This window comes from Anoplopoma fimbria, chromosome 8 (genome assembly GCF_027596085.1).
Source record: "Anoplopoma fimbria isolate UVic2021 breed Golden Eagle Sablefish chromosome 8, Afim_UVic_2022, whole genome shotgun sequence".
In the NCBI taxonomy this organism is placed as follows: domain Eukaryota; kingdom Metazoa; phylum Chordata; class Actinopteri; order Perciformes; family Anoplopomatidae; genus Anoplopoma; species Anoplopoma fimbria.
This window is the reverse complement of record NC_072456.1, coordinates 12,244,218-12,259,747: the sequence shown is the minus strand read 5'-3', so window position 1 is coordinate 12,259,747 and position 15,530 is coordinate 12,244,218. Positions and strand designations below refer to the sequence as shown.

The window sequence follows — 15,530 nt, the reverse complement described above, 5'->3', positions numbered from 1 at the left end:
GCTGGAGAGTAGCTCACCATAAACTGTGAATTAATATTATCTACAGTATAACAGTTCATTGACAAAAGTCAACACTGCTGTCTATGTAGCGAGTCGCTCTGACATGTTGTAATAGTGTCTTAACATGTAATTTGTCTGATATTCTGCAAATTCATTTTGCTTCAGTTAATTTTGTTGATAATAGGGTTACTAGTTGTCAATGTAGTACTCTACATAGTCGATTTGTGCTGACAGACAGTTTAGATTTTCTGAGGACCACGCTATATGCCTGCTTGTAATTTAATTATTGCATTACAAGAACATAACCAAATATGTTGAATAAGTCGCTGTTATCATCCTGTGACAGCGTGATTGAGTCTTGGTATGTGTGCTTACCTGATACATCCAGGAAGGTGCGAGCTCTTCCTGTCCCAGCGCTGCTGATAGCAATACACTCGTAGTAGCCTTCATCCTTCAGAGTTACTTGGGCTATCGCCCATGATGCATTGTCAGACTCACTAGAATCAAAATAAAGTATGTTCAATACCTTTATCTTCACTATTCCTTGGGAATAATGTTGAAACCATTTTATCTTCTAATAATTCATTCCTTGATCAGCTGGAAATCAAATCAGATTTAGCCACACAGGAGTGCAGAGATGGAAACACAATATTTAAACTTTACCCTCCAACAGAGTTGGAAGGTGGGAAGGAAGCACAGTTTGGATCCATTCTGTTTGTCTTTCTGCCTGCTGGAAAGTAATCTCTCACAAGGTATCAATAGATTTGCAGGAAATGTGGAACCATCAGCTACTGGCCAAAGTGTTATTGTTTCTCAGCATGTAATACGAAACAGACTATCATATCATCATCAAATTCTTGGCTGAGAGAAGAGGGGGCGAACCCTTCATCACTGTCCCAATCCAACACCGGCTCATTTTCAGCTTGAACTCGACCGCATAGCTTTACCAAAACCTGCTAAGGTAGAGGAAGGGCTACCAATACAGCTGCTGAACAAATACAGTTCTGACTAAACATATGTTGCAGAAATTATCTTCTGAGATGCTTCAAAGGTGGCTAGGAACATAACAGATGTGTCGCCTGACTTTAAACACGTTGGAAATGGGACATGATTAAAACAACCTTATGATTAAAGTACATCAAACTGGCATATATTGACAGTTACACAGTTTTGGCAGAGGTATGCACTCAACAGCATGTTTTCTCCTCTTGATTTCTAACCTTTGGGATTTTGCTTTTATTATAGAAGAACAACAACAGAGGAAGGGTCCTTAATCTGTCTCATCAGAGTTTTTACTTTAGAGGATTTAGAGAGTGTTGAATGCTGCACAGTCTGTAAACTCTGATGAGGCAAATTTGTGATATCAGAAGCTACATAAATAAAATTGACTTTACATTCATTGGCTTGAACTAAAAAGCAGGTGTCTAAACACATAGTCCCCCCAACCCTGCTCACCTGAAGAGCTGGTCCATCCCAAGTTGTCTCCCATCCCTGCTGAAGCGTAGAGTGAATGGTATCAGGCTCTCTACCTGGCAGTGGACAGCCCCACGTTGGAGGTAATAACCATGACTTATGGCTGGCATCAGCACCTTAGGGGCATCTAAAAGACAGATAAAGGCAAATAACAATTAATCTCTCAAATTACTTAATAATTCCACACATCTAAATATGGGTGACATAACTAACCAGGTATAATGCCGGAGAAGGAAACACTGGAGACTCTCTGGAACGGGAAACCGTCCCTGTCATATCCCTTCACTCGCAGGAAGAAGGCCTCGCTGGGTGGAATGAACTCTGTGATGTTCCAGAGGCCGAATGGCTCGCGGTCGGGGTAGTAACGGATTGGCAAAGTTTTGACTACTTCGCCCTTGATTGATAGGAGCTCGACCCTGTCAGCCCGAGCAGGATGTGATAGCCCAGTGGTGTTCAGAAGGATGTGTGTGGGAACACCTGGAAAAGACGTATAACATACTGTATACTGAAATGTCCAAAAGCTAAAGAATATAAGTGAACACCACAGGTGAGCTAAAGCAAACAGCTGTGGTGATGACTATCTTTTTTCCAATTTGGTAAGGTTGATCTTACTGACCTTGAACTGGCCTACTGGAGGTCTTTTTGAAGTCCAGGGTGGGCTTTCTGGAAAACCCGGCTCGGAAGTCAATGGTGCTGAGACCTGAGATACGGACTGAGTGTCTTCCTTCACTTGACGTCTGTATCAAAGAAAGGTCACATATATATTTACAGATATGTACAGGACTCTGGTTGTATGTCAGAACAACTGGTTAGTACGTCTGTGTTTCTGGCTTCCATGATGAATTCCAGTGAAAGATCAGTATCTATATGGAAAAAAGTATTTTTTTGAGGCCACATCTTTATTATTTAGAAACTGTTTTTTGATAAGTAGTATAAGAATGTTGTTCCAAACTGATTTGGTCAAAAACCCTGGCTGACACTTGATGGTGGTACATTTCATACAACTCAAGAAAACAAAAGAAAGGAGAGCTTTTTCATCAAAAGGCAGCACTGAGTGGTCTAAATGACAGACACAGGACTGGGACTGATGGGTTACAGCCTTTTGTACTTCAACCATCCCTGCATGTATAGACAAGCCACTCTAAGTAAGTCAAGGCTGACTGTCGAGTGCCAAACACTCTAGCAAACCTTATAAAACCTCATCAAATCAGAGATGACCCATTCAGTCTGATATTCATACTTTAATTAAACAAACACGACCACTATAATCATGGTGTATCAAGTGGAGGTCTTTTGAAGCTCTGAAGAAATATAGACAGAGTAATTACAATGAAATACAGGTTGGTGAGAGGTGGAAACTCCTCATCTTAGGTAAAACACCTTGGAGGTGTCACAGACATTGACTCACAATGCTGAGTGAGGCACGCCAACCTACACTGTTATTTGCAATTGCCTAAAATGAAAGAGTTTCATTTCATTCAATTACTGAGTTCTACCTGACATAAACTTCCCTGTGCTTAGAAAACCACCAAATAGGGTAGAGCGGTGCACTTAGGCAGACACATAACAAAGCCAGAGGTGAAATCGCTCCAACAATGAGGTAAAACGAGGACAAAGGGGATCCAGCACAGCCTTAAATGCTAATGCCTGCCATCACGGAAAACAATACATGTTGTGGTCGTCGAACCTGCTTAAATGGCTGCCATGGAATTACCCCGGGTCATTAGTTGGTTGTAAATGAGGCCATAATTAGGGGAGAGGTCACTTAAAGGTCACGCTGTTACCAAAGACAAGAAGGGTCCCTGTCATTAAAGCTACTCATTTCCTAATTTCACACACACCCAGACAGATTGACCAGTCACCCTAACGCCGTTCATTAGCACGTACAGCCAGGATCAGATAACTGATACAGATTTTTACACTGAACACCTTCTGTGATTCTTCCGGTTTGATTTGCAAGAAAACTGACCTAGACACACTGATTTGAGATTCTTTAAAGGTTATGTAACATTTATTTAATGTGTTTTATGTACTATGATGATGAATTGCTCTGATTTGCCTTTCCATTCATGTCAATATACCAAATCTCTCACTGGCAACAGCAATGCCTTCATGTTATAAAGTTCTCTCTCAATTACACAAATGTATATTTAAGGCTGTAAGGATTTAGCGCTATTGTATTTTTATTTTCCCAATATGTGTGAAAAATATATAATAGCAATCTACAATCAAAGTAAAGCATTTAGACCTAATTTGTAAATCATTAAGCAGCAAGATGGAACAGGATGAAGTTAACTTAAATATGTTGTGTGAAGTCCAAAAACATTGTTAAGTCTTTCTATGCATTTTGGCAAAAGAAAGCCTTCCAGGTCCAACTGTCCTGCTTCTTTCCATCCATTATTCAAATGATTTTATACTTTGTTTTGTGTTCAGCAGGATATCTGTGTGCTGTGTACACACAAGACGAGAGAGGAGCAGAAAAAGCAGACACAAAGAACAAGAGGAGGGCCCGTTACCGGCGCTCTTCCTTTGAGCTGTTTGCATGCTTTGAAAATTACAGCCTTGCTAAACTGTTATCATGGGCAATAAAATTCAATTCAGCTCCAATGCTCTCATCAATGCTGAGGTCACCACAGCACGAAGAGGTCTCACCTGGATGTCTCATATAGTCAGACACGTACACACACACACACACACACACACACACACACACACACACACACACACACACACACACACACACACACACACACACACACACACACACACACACACACACACACACACACAAAGACTAACACACAGTCACTTTAGTCCCACAAAGCACAAATAAAAGAGCTGCTCACTACCAATGAAGATAATTCATTTCTTAAATGTAGCAGTGTTTTCACATTACAAACAGTCAACAGGGTCACTGTTTGACTGGCATCTGTCTGTGTACACGTGGTATAATTTCCTCCTAGTGTGAAACAGATTTACATAATTTATTGCACATCGATTACACTTATTTGCACACTGAATACACTTAGTGATAGTCATAGAATTTACTGAATTCAGCACAAAGTGAATATAAAGTAGGTCATTAAGGTATAAAACTATGGGAAAAACTGAAGAAGCAGGCGGTGATACTGGGGTGAGCCCACCTTCTACACTCCACCACAACAGCCAATTAAAGGCAGATTAAAATTGATCAAATTCCTTTTCACAGACAATCTATGGCCTGGATCTTACACTGGGGTGTCATGGTCTATTAGCTTTACTGAAACCCAGCATGGCAGAACAGTATTTATCCACATTTCTTACGATGTCCTGGGAAACACGGCTGCAGATGAGAGGGAGATATTTTTAGCTGGCAAGCCAGAAAGAGTGGTGTGGGGGACTGAGGTCGAAAAAAAGGGCCAGTTTCCAAGTTGAGAAATGGGGAAAAAACAAGATTTGTTTGGTGTAAAGAGAGAAGGAATAGAAAATCCACCTGGGTTTCTCTGAGGGAGATAATTAGAGGAGTAAATGTGTTTTGCAGGAAGATGCATGAGGAAACAGAAAAGAAGATATGTGATACTGAGAGATACTCATGAAGTAAGATGAGACAGGGAGTGAAATGAGAGGCAACATACAAAAATGAGACAGGAGGATGGTACAGCTCACCATATCTGAATAGATAGCAAAGGCCTCAATCAAAGACTTCTGTTATGAGGTTAATGCGAGCACACAGTGATGCAGTACTGTTCATCTTTCGGAATCTTTTAACCCCAACATTTCTATTTAACAAATACCCCCAATAGAAACAAAACAGGGTGTTATGAAGGCCAAAAATCCAGTCCAAACAATTGATCTGAACCTGAAAAGGTCTTCCAGAGGTCAGCAAACTACTCAGGAGTGTTTTCTAGTCTCTTAAACACAGGAGGAAAATGACAGCTTAGGAAAGAAATGTTGGGTTCCTGACATTTTGTGTGAACAGAGAAAGGGCTCCTTACACCGGTGTTTTGTGATGGACCACAGCATGAGATCAACCTGTGGGTTAAGTGTAGACACAGCTGGAAAGGGTTTGTTCCATCCTTTACAGTAAATCAATCTCAGTCCAAAAACAAAAATGCATTACTTATTAAATGTAAATTCCCCATTCATGTTACCTTTTTGAGATACTTTTACATCCAAAAAATGTAAATGCGGGCAAGACTAGAAGTGTAGAAGTGCCAGAACAAATCATGGGAAATCCAATCTTTAAGGCATCCTGTTTTCCTCGACACTGCATTTTTCTTTGAGAAGAAACTCAGAGATGACAGTTTTCCATCTAATCTCCTCCCCTGTAAATCAAATGGGCTCTAACACATAACACAGTTATGCAGAGAAGTGTCCCAGAAGGGGTCTACAGAGAATACAGGGGCCACCGGGGCCCCTTCAACAAATCACTCAGGCAAAAATGCTTGTCATTTCACAACATCTGGCATTGACAGTGCGGGCAGTCAAATGTGTGATCTTTTTTTTTTACCTAGTCAGCAGGGTGCAAACAGCTTCAACTCTGCAAAGGGCAAACAACAGGAAGGGTGGCCGAAACAAAAATGTAGCACATTACCTTGACAGCAGTGTCTTTGAACATACTTTATCTTCATCTACCAGGGCTGTCTTGAAAATCATCTCTGTGCTCAAATGTGTCCATCTGATCATGTTGTTGTGTGCTTGTAGATGCCTTCACCATATGCCATGCATGTTATATTGATAACATATCACTGTATCTCAACATGCTGATATATTACTGCAGTAATTCAACTTAAGAACCTTCCTCAAGGGTGCAGCTCCCTCCCGAGTGTGAGTTGTGACCTAATTTCAAGGTTACTCTACTGAACTATTTGCAGTAAGTCTTTTTAAAAGACAGCTCAACTCTGGGAATTGTGAGGAGAAGCCTGTAATTTTACACACATTCCCTGAAAGAATGAATTGTTTACCTTGATAGACCACATCCCAGGCTGTGGGTCCTTGATGTTGACAACTTTGGCAGAGTTGGGAATGTGCAGGAGCTCAGTCAGGCCGTCACTCTTCCCCACGATCTTCCCTGGAGGCCAAACATGAATACTGAGACGATATTTCACCTGTTGTGCAGCTTTGACTGATACAAATGAATTATTAACACTTCTTGAATCATGGCTTCAAGTTACATATAGAGTATTGAATGTTAGTTATCAACATTTATAGATGCAGGATATGTCTTTAGCATCCACAGCATACTGTAGGTGAATTAAACACCATATGCTAAATTAGTGGACACCAGATGATGTTGGAATCAGTCCAGTCCTACAAAGATTTTTTTCGTGTACTCTGTATATCTGGTCTGTGAACTGTACTTCTACTTCTACAGTTAACTTCAGTTCCTAAAAGTAAAATGTCCTCCTGTTCTTCAAACTCGTCCTGTATTATTGTGAAACATTAATTCAAAATAGTCTAAAAAGCTTCTCTTTTACTTGGAGAGAATGACACCAAGACCTGAAGATAACACTTGCTGTTGAAATAGTTTGTCTGCTTTCACAATCCTTTGTAGGTGCACTGGAAGTATTTTGATGTTGCATTATCACTGTTTGTATCATAATCTAAGCCAACAACATCCAAGGCCTGTGAATAACCACCACACAGATTTTCTTTGTGTTTTTTACAGTGATTTTTTCTGCGTTACAGTATTTTTTTTTTTACTGCAATAGTATTTCCTTTCACATGGGAAAAATGGCCTTTTATGACTGGTCGAACTAAATTAAATGTGCAAAAACACTTATATTCATACACCTTTATTCATATTCAACATAAATCATAGCTAATATACCCAATATCAGTATATAACCAAATATTGTACAATAAATACAATTTAATGGGTTAGTTTATATATAGATGAGCAACAAATTTAGAGAAAATCCAACATAAAGTGGCTCGGTAAGATGTCAGGCCACCACGACCAGATGCAACGACTTCCATGCAGCTTGTCACAGACTCATTAAGTCTAACTGATATTTATTCCCTCATCCGGTGTTTTCACAGTATGGGGTGGTGGAGAGAACGATATTACAAATCTCCCATAGATGTTCAGATGGGTTGAGAAATGGTGACCATAATGAATGATTTAAATCTTTGTCATGCTCATCAAACCATTCAATGAGCCTTCTTATCCTGTATTGAGAGATCTGCATTTTCTCATGTTTCTCATCTCATGTTTTCCAGTTTTTCAGTTTTTATCTTTCTATCTTATCTATCTTGTTTTATTTCCTTGTCACCCTCTGTATAAACATTTCTATTATGTGATAGTAACTACATCAATCTGTGAAGATTTTGTTGGAAACCCACAACAAACTGTTTATGTATGCTAACACTTATCGTACCTTGGGGGTCTTTTATCTCGATGTTAGGTGCTGGGCCGCTGAGAGCCACAGTGACTTCCTTGAGGCTGGGGTCAAAGGGCATCTGCCAAGTGTTGCTGGCCCCATTGATGTGATCAGTGGACAGCAGGTGGACCTTGGATGACTGCACCGCCTCCTCCACCCATTTCAGAACCTACAGTAAAAGGAAGGAAGTGTGAAGAATGGAGGAAAAACAAATCTTTTATAGAATGGCAAATGTACTCTATCTCTACAATGCGATAGATGCTAGATAAGGTACTCTATTTTAAAAGTACAATGTTTAACAATTTAAAATAACAATATTTAACAAAGTCCATTTATTTATTCTCAAATATGAATAAGCTACCAACTAAGACACACACACATTTACCCCCTCAGCTGCACACAAGGTCGTGACCCGCCGCTCCCGTTTCCCCCCTGTCCCTATGGAGAACTCAACAGCTACTGTGTCAGACCCATACATAGACTCTATTTAACCCCTAATATGTAAACCAGGCCATTCTGACGTGAGAGTAAAATGATTCAGCACAGTCAAAGTCTTAGGGTAAAGCTGGATGCACAAAGAAAAACGATTGACTTGACTCAAATATACTGAAGGCTTTAAAAAAAAGTACAATTTCTTGATTTGTCATGAATTAGAATCCATTTTTTCCTTAAAGACACGAGCCTATTTAGAATTAACAACGCAAACAAACCAAACCATGGTCAAGATATTTTAAACTATTGTTACCTAAAAATTGCATTTCTAATTTACTTCCTTGCTTCCTACGAAATTTGACCTTGTGGGAAAGACTGTAAAGTTGTGTTGGATTTGATCTTGCAAATCTTTTAAGTGGAAATGACGCTGCTTATTAGTAAATGTAACAGAAAGACAATGTGAGAGAAACAAAGAAAAGGTCAAAAAATGGATTTAAAGAGAAATGCAAAAGACCTTCATGCAGTCTTACAGAAAATTCTTCAAAATCGAGAATCCCTTCCTTCACTAATGAGGACTCTTATCTTACAGTAATAAAATAGCAATATTATTCAAACTTCAGGCTCTGAAGCACTGCCCAGCCCATGGCTGCTGATTTATACTTCTTGGAAAGGTTAAAAAGAGCTACGGTATGCATCAATCAATTAAATGTTTCCAGGACATTTGATCTAGAGTCCAGACTTGAACATGGACAGAGCAAAATAACATAGAAAAGGGCAGTAAAACCTTCTACTGACGTTAAATTTACACAGCTTAAGGGCAGAACCAAAGGCCAAGCTGATATGTGAAATCTGTGACTAAAGCATGTTCCTCTTGAGCTGAAGTGCAGTTTCCATTCAGTGATACTCTTACCTCATTGACCTGTTTCTTGTCTAGGTGGAAGACCTGCCCAGAGCTGGTGGAGGCGATCTCCTCGTAAGCCTTGTAGCCGATGTGAGTCCTATCATCACAGTCTCCGGTCAGCACAAACACCACCTGCACACACCATACATAAAAATGTGACCTCTTCATCTCTAAACCTGTATATGATGTGCTTAAGACTGCAGTAATATCCAAACCTGTGACTGTTTCTGCTGAATGAGCTGCAGAACTTCATGGGTCAGCTTGTAATCTTTGGAACGGGCGTCCGTGAAAACGTAAATAAAGGATCCCGGCAAGGAGATCTCCAAGGCAATCTTAATGGCGCCAATGCTCATCTCCGGACAGTCCCCGCCTCCCTGAGAATGAGAAGGATATCATCATCAAATAGTGTGCATGTACACCTACATGTCTGAGTTAGTGAGCCACAAACAGCGTTCTCTGATTTATTCAGAACAATTAGTTATAGTGTTAGTTAAAGTATGCAGTCCTAGGTAATACACGGCCATGTTATTAGGTATACCTGTACAATGGTATTTTAGCAGCATCAGTGAAAAGTCCATGATGACAGACTTTCCAATCAGCATTATAGCACATAAATAGAACCAATATTATGTCTTAAAAAAGACTGAATGTCTGGTGGTATCATCCTATTATATCCACCGCTACTATTATTACAGTCATAAGTCCTATTTATATTATCATCATAGCTGTTGTGCTGTTATTGTAATTGCTGTACATCTCTGTATGTCTCTCTCTCTCTCTCAAAAGGTAGATGGTCCCCATCTACAGCCTGGTTCTGCCAAAGGTTCTACCCGTTCTACCTGTACACAAGGTTTTTATGTCCATTGTCGCCCAAGTGCTTGCTCATGGGAGAATGTTGGGTCTCTGTAAATGCTGGAGTACAGGTTAGACCTGCTCTATATGAAAAGTGTCTCGAGATAACTTCTGTTATAATCTGACGCTGTATAGATTAATAGAATTGAATTGGTAGAAACAACACATCCATGAACTTTGTAGCTTTCAATGATATGCCGCTAAAAATAGACCAAGGGGTGACATTCCTGACATTGCTGACCATTACTGACAGCCGTAACGAACATAGTTAAATAAAATGTGTGACGGTATGTGTGACTGTGAGTGTCAGATCCATCTTTCTCATTCACTATTCGGTCTGACTCTTTGTCTTGTTGGTGGGGTCAAAGACAAATGTCCTCTGCAGCATTCCAGCAGACACATTTCTGTCTGTCTGAGGGGTTCAATAGCTAGCTAATATGCATCACCCCCAAGAGTAACATCTGGAATGGAGTGACCCATGATTGTTGGCCGAGGAAGGGGGCGGAAGGTGAAGAGACAGGAATCCTCTGTCTCTCCTGAACCCCAACATCTCCCCTCTGAACAAAAATTCACCCTCCTAATCCCCAATTGACCCCAACACTAAGCCTGATAACCTCGCTGTGCACTTTTGTTCTTGTGACTGAAATATATGAAGTGTTGCCTGACATCTTCACCCTTAAACATTTCAATTTCAAGAAAAATGTCAACTCCAAAGACTATCTTTTCCATGCACTCTGGCCAAAACCTCTTCTGGGTTGTGCAGGTGAAGAGGTGATGGGAGGAAAAAACAGACTCAGGAATGAAGCAGCAAGTGAGAGGAAACTGGATCTCTTCCATTCTACACACAACACGCTCGCACACCAGATCAACTAAAGCTCATGCCAAGGATGCACAGACACTTGCCAAAATCTTTTTCTTCAAAGGACAGACCTCTGAATGCTACTTTTCTCTGTCCGTGTCCATCCGTATCTCTGTCATACGTAGACGTGAAGAGTACCAGCTTTGCAGTTTTTCAAATTTGCTCAAGAAGCACACAGCAGGGTTTCTGCTTAACTTCCTTCTGCACAACTTCTTTTCTTTCTCCAAGTGATTACACAAACATTTAAACTTGGCAAGTCTCTGTTTAGCTGTCTAGCCGTTCTCTGTTTTTGTTTAAACATTTGTTTGTAATGATGCAGGAAGGCAAATAAACATGGGTTGAAGTTTTATTTTTCTTTCGCAACAGCAAGGCCAACATATGACCAAAGCCATGAGTGTTAGAGCCCCTAGCTATTACAAATCTCTTGTAAAAGTAAAGAAAAAATCAACGTCCAATGTAGACTTACCAATCAGGCTTGGTCTCAATCAGCTAACAAATGTTCCTACCCAGACGTCTGGTATGACCTCACTCTACTGCTTTTTTCAAGGCCAGATGACCTGATGCTGCTGTGCCTTGGTTTGATGAATGAGATCACTGAACCTACCTGAACGTACAGCTCTCTCAGCTCATACTGGAACTTCTTGGGGTCTGTTGTGATTGTTACAGGTCCAATCTCTGCAAAGAGACAGAAAGAAAGAGGCTCTGTGATTAATAGGGCCACAGGCGGAAGTCTGCATCTGATGAATAACTGAAGCATTTTTGTTTCCTAAATTCTTATCCTTAGCCAAATATTGCTTTTGGCAGACGTGTCGGATGTCCAGATTAAAATGTCACAATTTGAAATGCACTGCGGAAAGGAGATATATTTAACTAACAGAAAGAAAGAGGGAAATGTGAGGAAGATAATTCTAGACTGACAGATGAGATGATAAAGGAAAAACACAAGACCAATGACAAGGAGGGTTGGAATTATAGTCTTAAAATGTTATCTCAAGAAAGATAATGATGATGAAAATTTGAAATTTTAGAAAATATATACTTTACAACATAGCTGACAAAGATGCTAATTGATTATTTGACTAATCGTCACGATTCTCCTTGTCATTCCTATTGTTATTGGCACTTCTTTGGTTAAAGATGAAGGACCTTTTCATTCAGTTATTGTAATGTTCTTAACGAAATTTCTGCTTAGGATTTGCCCAAAGAGGGGCCATCTTTCACTGTACCATGAAAGTAGAGCACCACCTCTAGATAGGGACAACATGGCCTGTGCTCTGTTCCTCTGCCAGTGTTGGGAGTCACTGCTGTTCCTCAGCTTACTTTGTTCTATCCGTTAATGAGCTGCTAAGCCACTTCTTGAGTCAAACTGTATGACTTCAGCCACTGCAGCTGTGCTGTGGAATGAGCCTGATGAGGGGCTGCAAAAAGCACACACACGTAGGCACACACACACACACACACACACACACACACACACACACACACACACACACACACACACACACACACACACACACACACTGCAGTTTTGCACATGCAAGCACATTGGAAAACAAGGTTTCCCTTGTTGAAGGGAGGGCAATTACAAAGGATCCCTGACTTTTGAAAAAGGATACAGTTTGAACTGTTTTACAACAGTCTTAAATTTTGTCGAGAGGCCAGGCCCTAAATTTAGTGGAGTGCTGAGACTCCTTAAACATAATTATCATTGAGAACCTTCTTTTCTCCTTCTGTCTCAAGCCCATGTTTTTTTAAAGTAAAACATTTAAGTTTGTTGAGTTTGACATATTTTTTACACCCCATGCGATGAGGAATCACAATTATTTTCTTTTCCTTGCAACCAGCATCACCTTTGTTCATGAAAAGCACTTCGTATGCCCTTTTCATTTCTATAATACCATACAGGAAGAAAAAAAAAAAAGCCTTTTTCCAACTGACAGATTTTGGCATCCTTGTAAATCCTCAAGGTGGAGAATGAAGGAACATTTGGGGCGATCAGAGACGCTTTTTAAAACTAACATGGAAATGTGTCTGGCTGCTCTGAACGGAACATGGATCTTGAGCCAAACTTTTCAGAGATGGAAAGGCTGACATCTCCTTCCCTATGGGAGAAGTTCCCATGACTGTTTTTTGGTTACAGTGAACCTCTTTGCACCAGCCAACTGGAAAACCATAGCTAATAAGACCTATAAACAGTGAGAAACAACATGAACCTAACTCTCCAAACGCTAGTTGTGTAACAGTCTTTGACTTTGACATATCAAGATAACTCGCGCACTGCTTTGACATTATTTTCTCTCTCTTAATTACATTTAGAAATCAGAGCACGAGTGCTCCTTTTCAGTGCCAGTGCCGAAGTCGAACAGTTAAAAACATTCATGCCTGGGAGCATCCCAGTTCCAGCAGTCCAGAGGAACTGTTCGGGATGAGGTGCTTTGGACAAGAGCACTTCATGAATTGTAGGTGAGAGAAGGGAAATCATTACAGGTTCATTTCCACAAACACATTTTGCCTGCAGGCCTGGAGAGTCAAACCAATGGTGCCCTTGCACAGTAAACCAGCCACTTCTTAGGCAAAGAAAAGCTTTTGCTCTCATTTACCACCTGAGTTTTATATAAAAACATGTGTGAGGAAACAGGAGATTTACTCCGCTTACATGACTACACATATAAGGGAAATCGTAATGCTTTATCCTGGCTTCCACAGAGGAAATCGTTTTAATGCTTTCTCTGTCATGACAACAAGGAACACATTAGTGGTGTGAACATTGCCAAGTGAATGGAGTCAGAGTGAAAGAATGCTCTAAAGTCTGACAAGAAGTAACAACAAAAGAGAGAAAATGACCTGCATCTCATCCTGTTTTTCTTTATCTGTTGTGTAAATTGTTGACACAGATATAATTTATATAGTCCTAAATGATCAAAACAAATTAATCCACTTTAATAGTCTTACAGCATTCATCCGTAATGCCAGCTGTAAAAGCATGCATCTGCAGATCACGTGCAAGCTTAAACACGCACACAAAGTCTAATGGGATGGAACAAACTTGGCAACTTCCCAATCGCTAACTTAGTTTCATCTCTTGACTTAAAGTAATTTGCTGGGAATCATTGTGGAGTGAATTTCTCTTTTTCTGACAACATCAGCAGCAAGGAATTCCAAGGCCAATGCATCGAAAGGTCACAGCTGTCAATGTCTTTCAACCAAATACATTCTGAGTTCTGGCAGCAATACACAAGTCAGGAGAGCTGCTAAGGTACATGACAGATAATGGAAAGAGGCATTGAACCAACGTTTCTTCAAAGTTGTGACCATGAAATGATGCAACACTTTGGGAAAGTTCTGCTCTTTAAATGCTCTGTGCCTCCAAGATCTTCTGCCACAGTCGGGAGAGTTTATATAGCAGTGGCAGTGATCACATTAACCCTTGTTCTTTTTTCATACTTGAAGGCAAAGACCAGAATGTTCCTAACTGACAACTGCTTTATAAACGCCTAATCACAAACCTCCAGAAAACCAGTGCTGTGCACATACAGACCAACAGCTACTTAAGGAATCTTTAAACTAAACCTTTTGTTCTTATATACCAGCAGTAACAAAGTCAAAGGGCTGTGTGCTATCCTCTATTTACAGGCACCAGTTAATTCCCGATCCAAGATTTGCATTAACAAAATGTGCCCAATGTGCCCAGATTTTTCTAACTGATTTAATGAGCTATGTATTTAGTTTTTTACCTACTAAACGAATGGTCAGGTAAAGGGGGTTATATGCCTCCCTGTCCAACAAAATCCGTCAAGTTCCACAACATGTAGCTGTTGCAGCACTTAACAGCAACTGAGGCCGTAAACACACATTGCTTTCTGTCATTCTGCTGACTCAGGGTAAAATCTGCCAGAAAAACAGTGGCTGTTGTCTTGACTGTCAGCTTTGAGGCATAATTCACTATGTCAGCCCCACAGAGAAAACACATGTGAAACAGCACACGGTGCGAGTAAAAGCACACAGTGCGAGTAAAATGTCCAGTACTATACATACTGCATACAAAGGAGTAAACATGTTTGCAGACACATATGTGAGGTAAGGCACGCAAGTCCATTTACACTCTTAACATTAATGAATACACAAACACAAACAAATATGCCATGGATAAAAGGTAAACAACATAGTGCTCTGTAATGACCTCAGTATAAGCAGCCATCACTCCTAACAGAGGGCACACAAATGTTATGTTTTTCTTGGAAAGAGGCAACAAAACCAAATAGGTCTGAGTACACTCCGTGCAAACAATGTGCAGTACTTAATTGTTAACATTCATTCTTTGTTAATTGGTAAGTCTCTCTTAATTCCATTAATTAAACTATTAACTTTATTAAAGTTTCTAGAGTATATATTTATTCTTAATGCCTGTCATTGCAGCACCCAGCAAGTTCCCCAAAACCTCCTTCAGCTCAGACATCAGCAGGTCCTCTGGCAGCGACCAGGACATAGTAGAGAGACCCAGATCCGGCTTTGTCGCACCTTAGACCTGCAGTCAGAGCTCCAGTGGAAGTTGGAGAGCACTTTCTCCTGCTGGAGGCCTAGGCCATCTTGCTGGGTTGCTAGAGGGATGGGAAGTACTGGAGAACCAGAACTAGGATTGCACGGGGCTGAC

At 40.4% G+C, this 15,530-nt stretch overlaps 1 protein-coding gene across 1 annotated transcript in view; it reads right to left on the bottom strand.

The window, feature by feature from the left end:
• Positions 1 to 15,530, bottom strand: part of hmcn1 (hemicentin 1) — a 79,111-nt gene that overhangs the window by 51,932 nt on the left and 11,649 nt on the right. The window contains exons 2-10 of the mRNA XM_054602116.1: positions 11,484 to 11,554; positions 9,384 to 9,542; positions 9,178 to 9,300; positions 7,833 to 8,004; positions 6,417 to 6,523; positions 2,090 to 2,210; positions 1,687 to 1,950; positions 1,456 to 1,600; positions 376 to 497 (exon numbers count right to left, since the gene is read on the bottom strand). Coding sequence (XP_054458091.1) covers positions 376 to 497; positions 1,456 to 1,600; positions 1,687 to 1,950; positions 2,090 to 2,210; positions 6,417 to 6,523; positions 7,833 to 8,004; positions 9,178 to 9,300; positions 9,384 to 9,542; positions 11,484 to 11,554 — 1,284 coding nt within the window. The remainder of the gene's footprint in view (positions 1 to 375; positions 498 to 1,455; positions 1,601 to 1,686; positions 1,951 to 2,089; positions 2,211 to 6,416; positions 6,524 to 7,832; positions 8,005 to 9,177; positions 9,301 to 9,383; positions 9,543 to 11,483; positions 11,555 to 15,530) is intronic.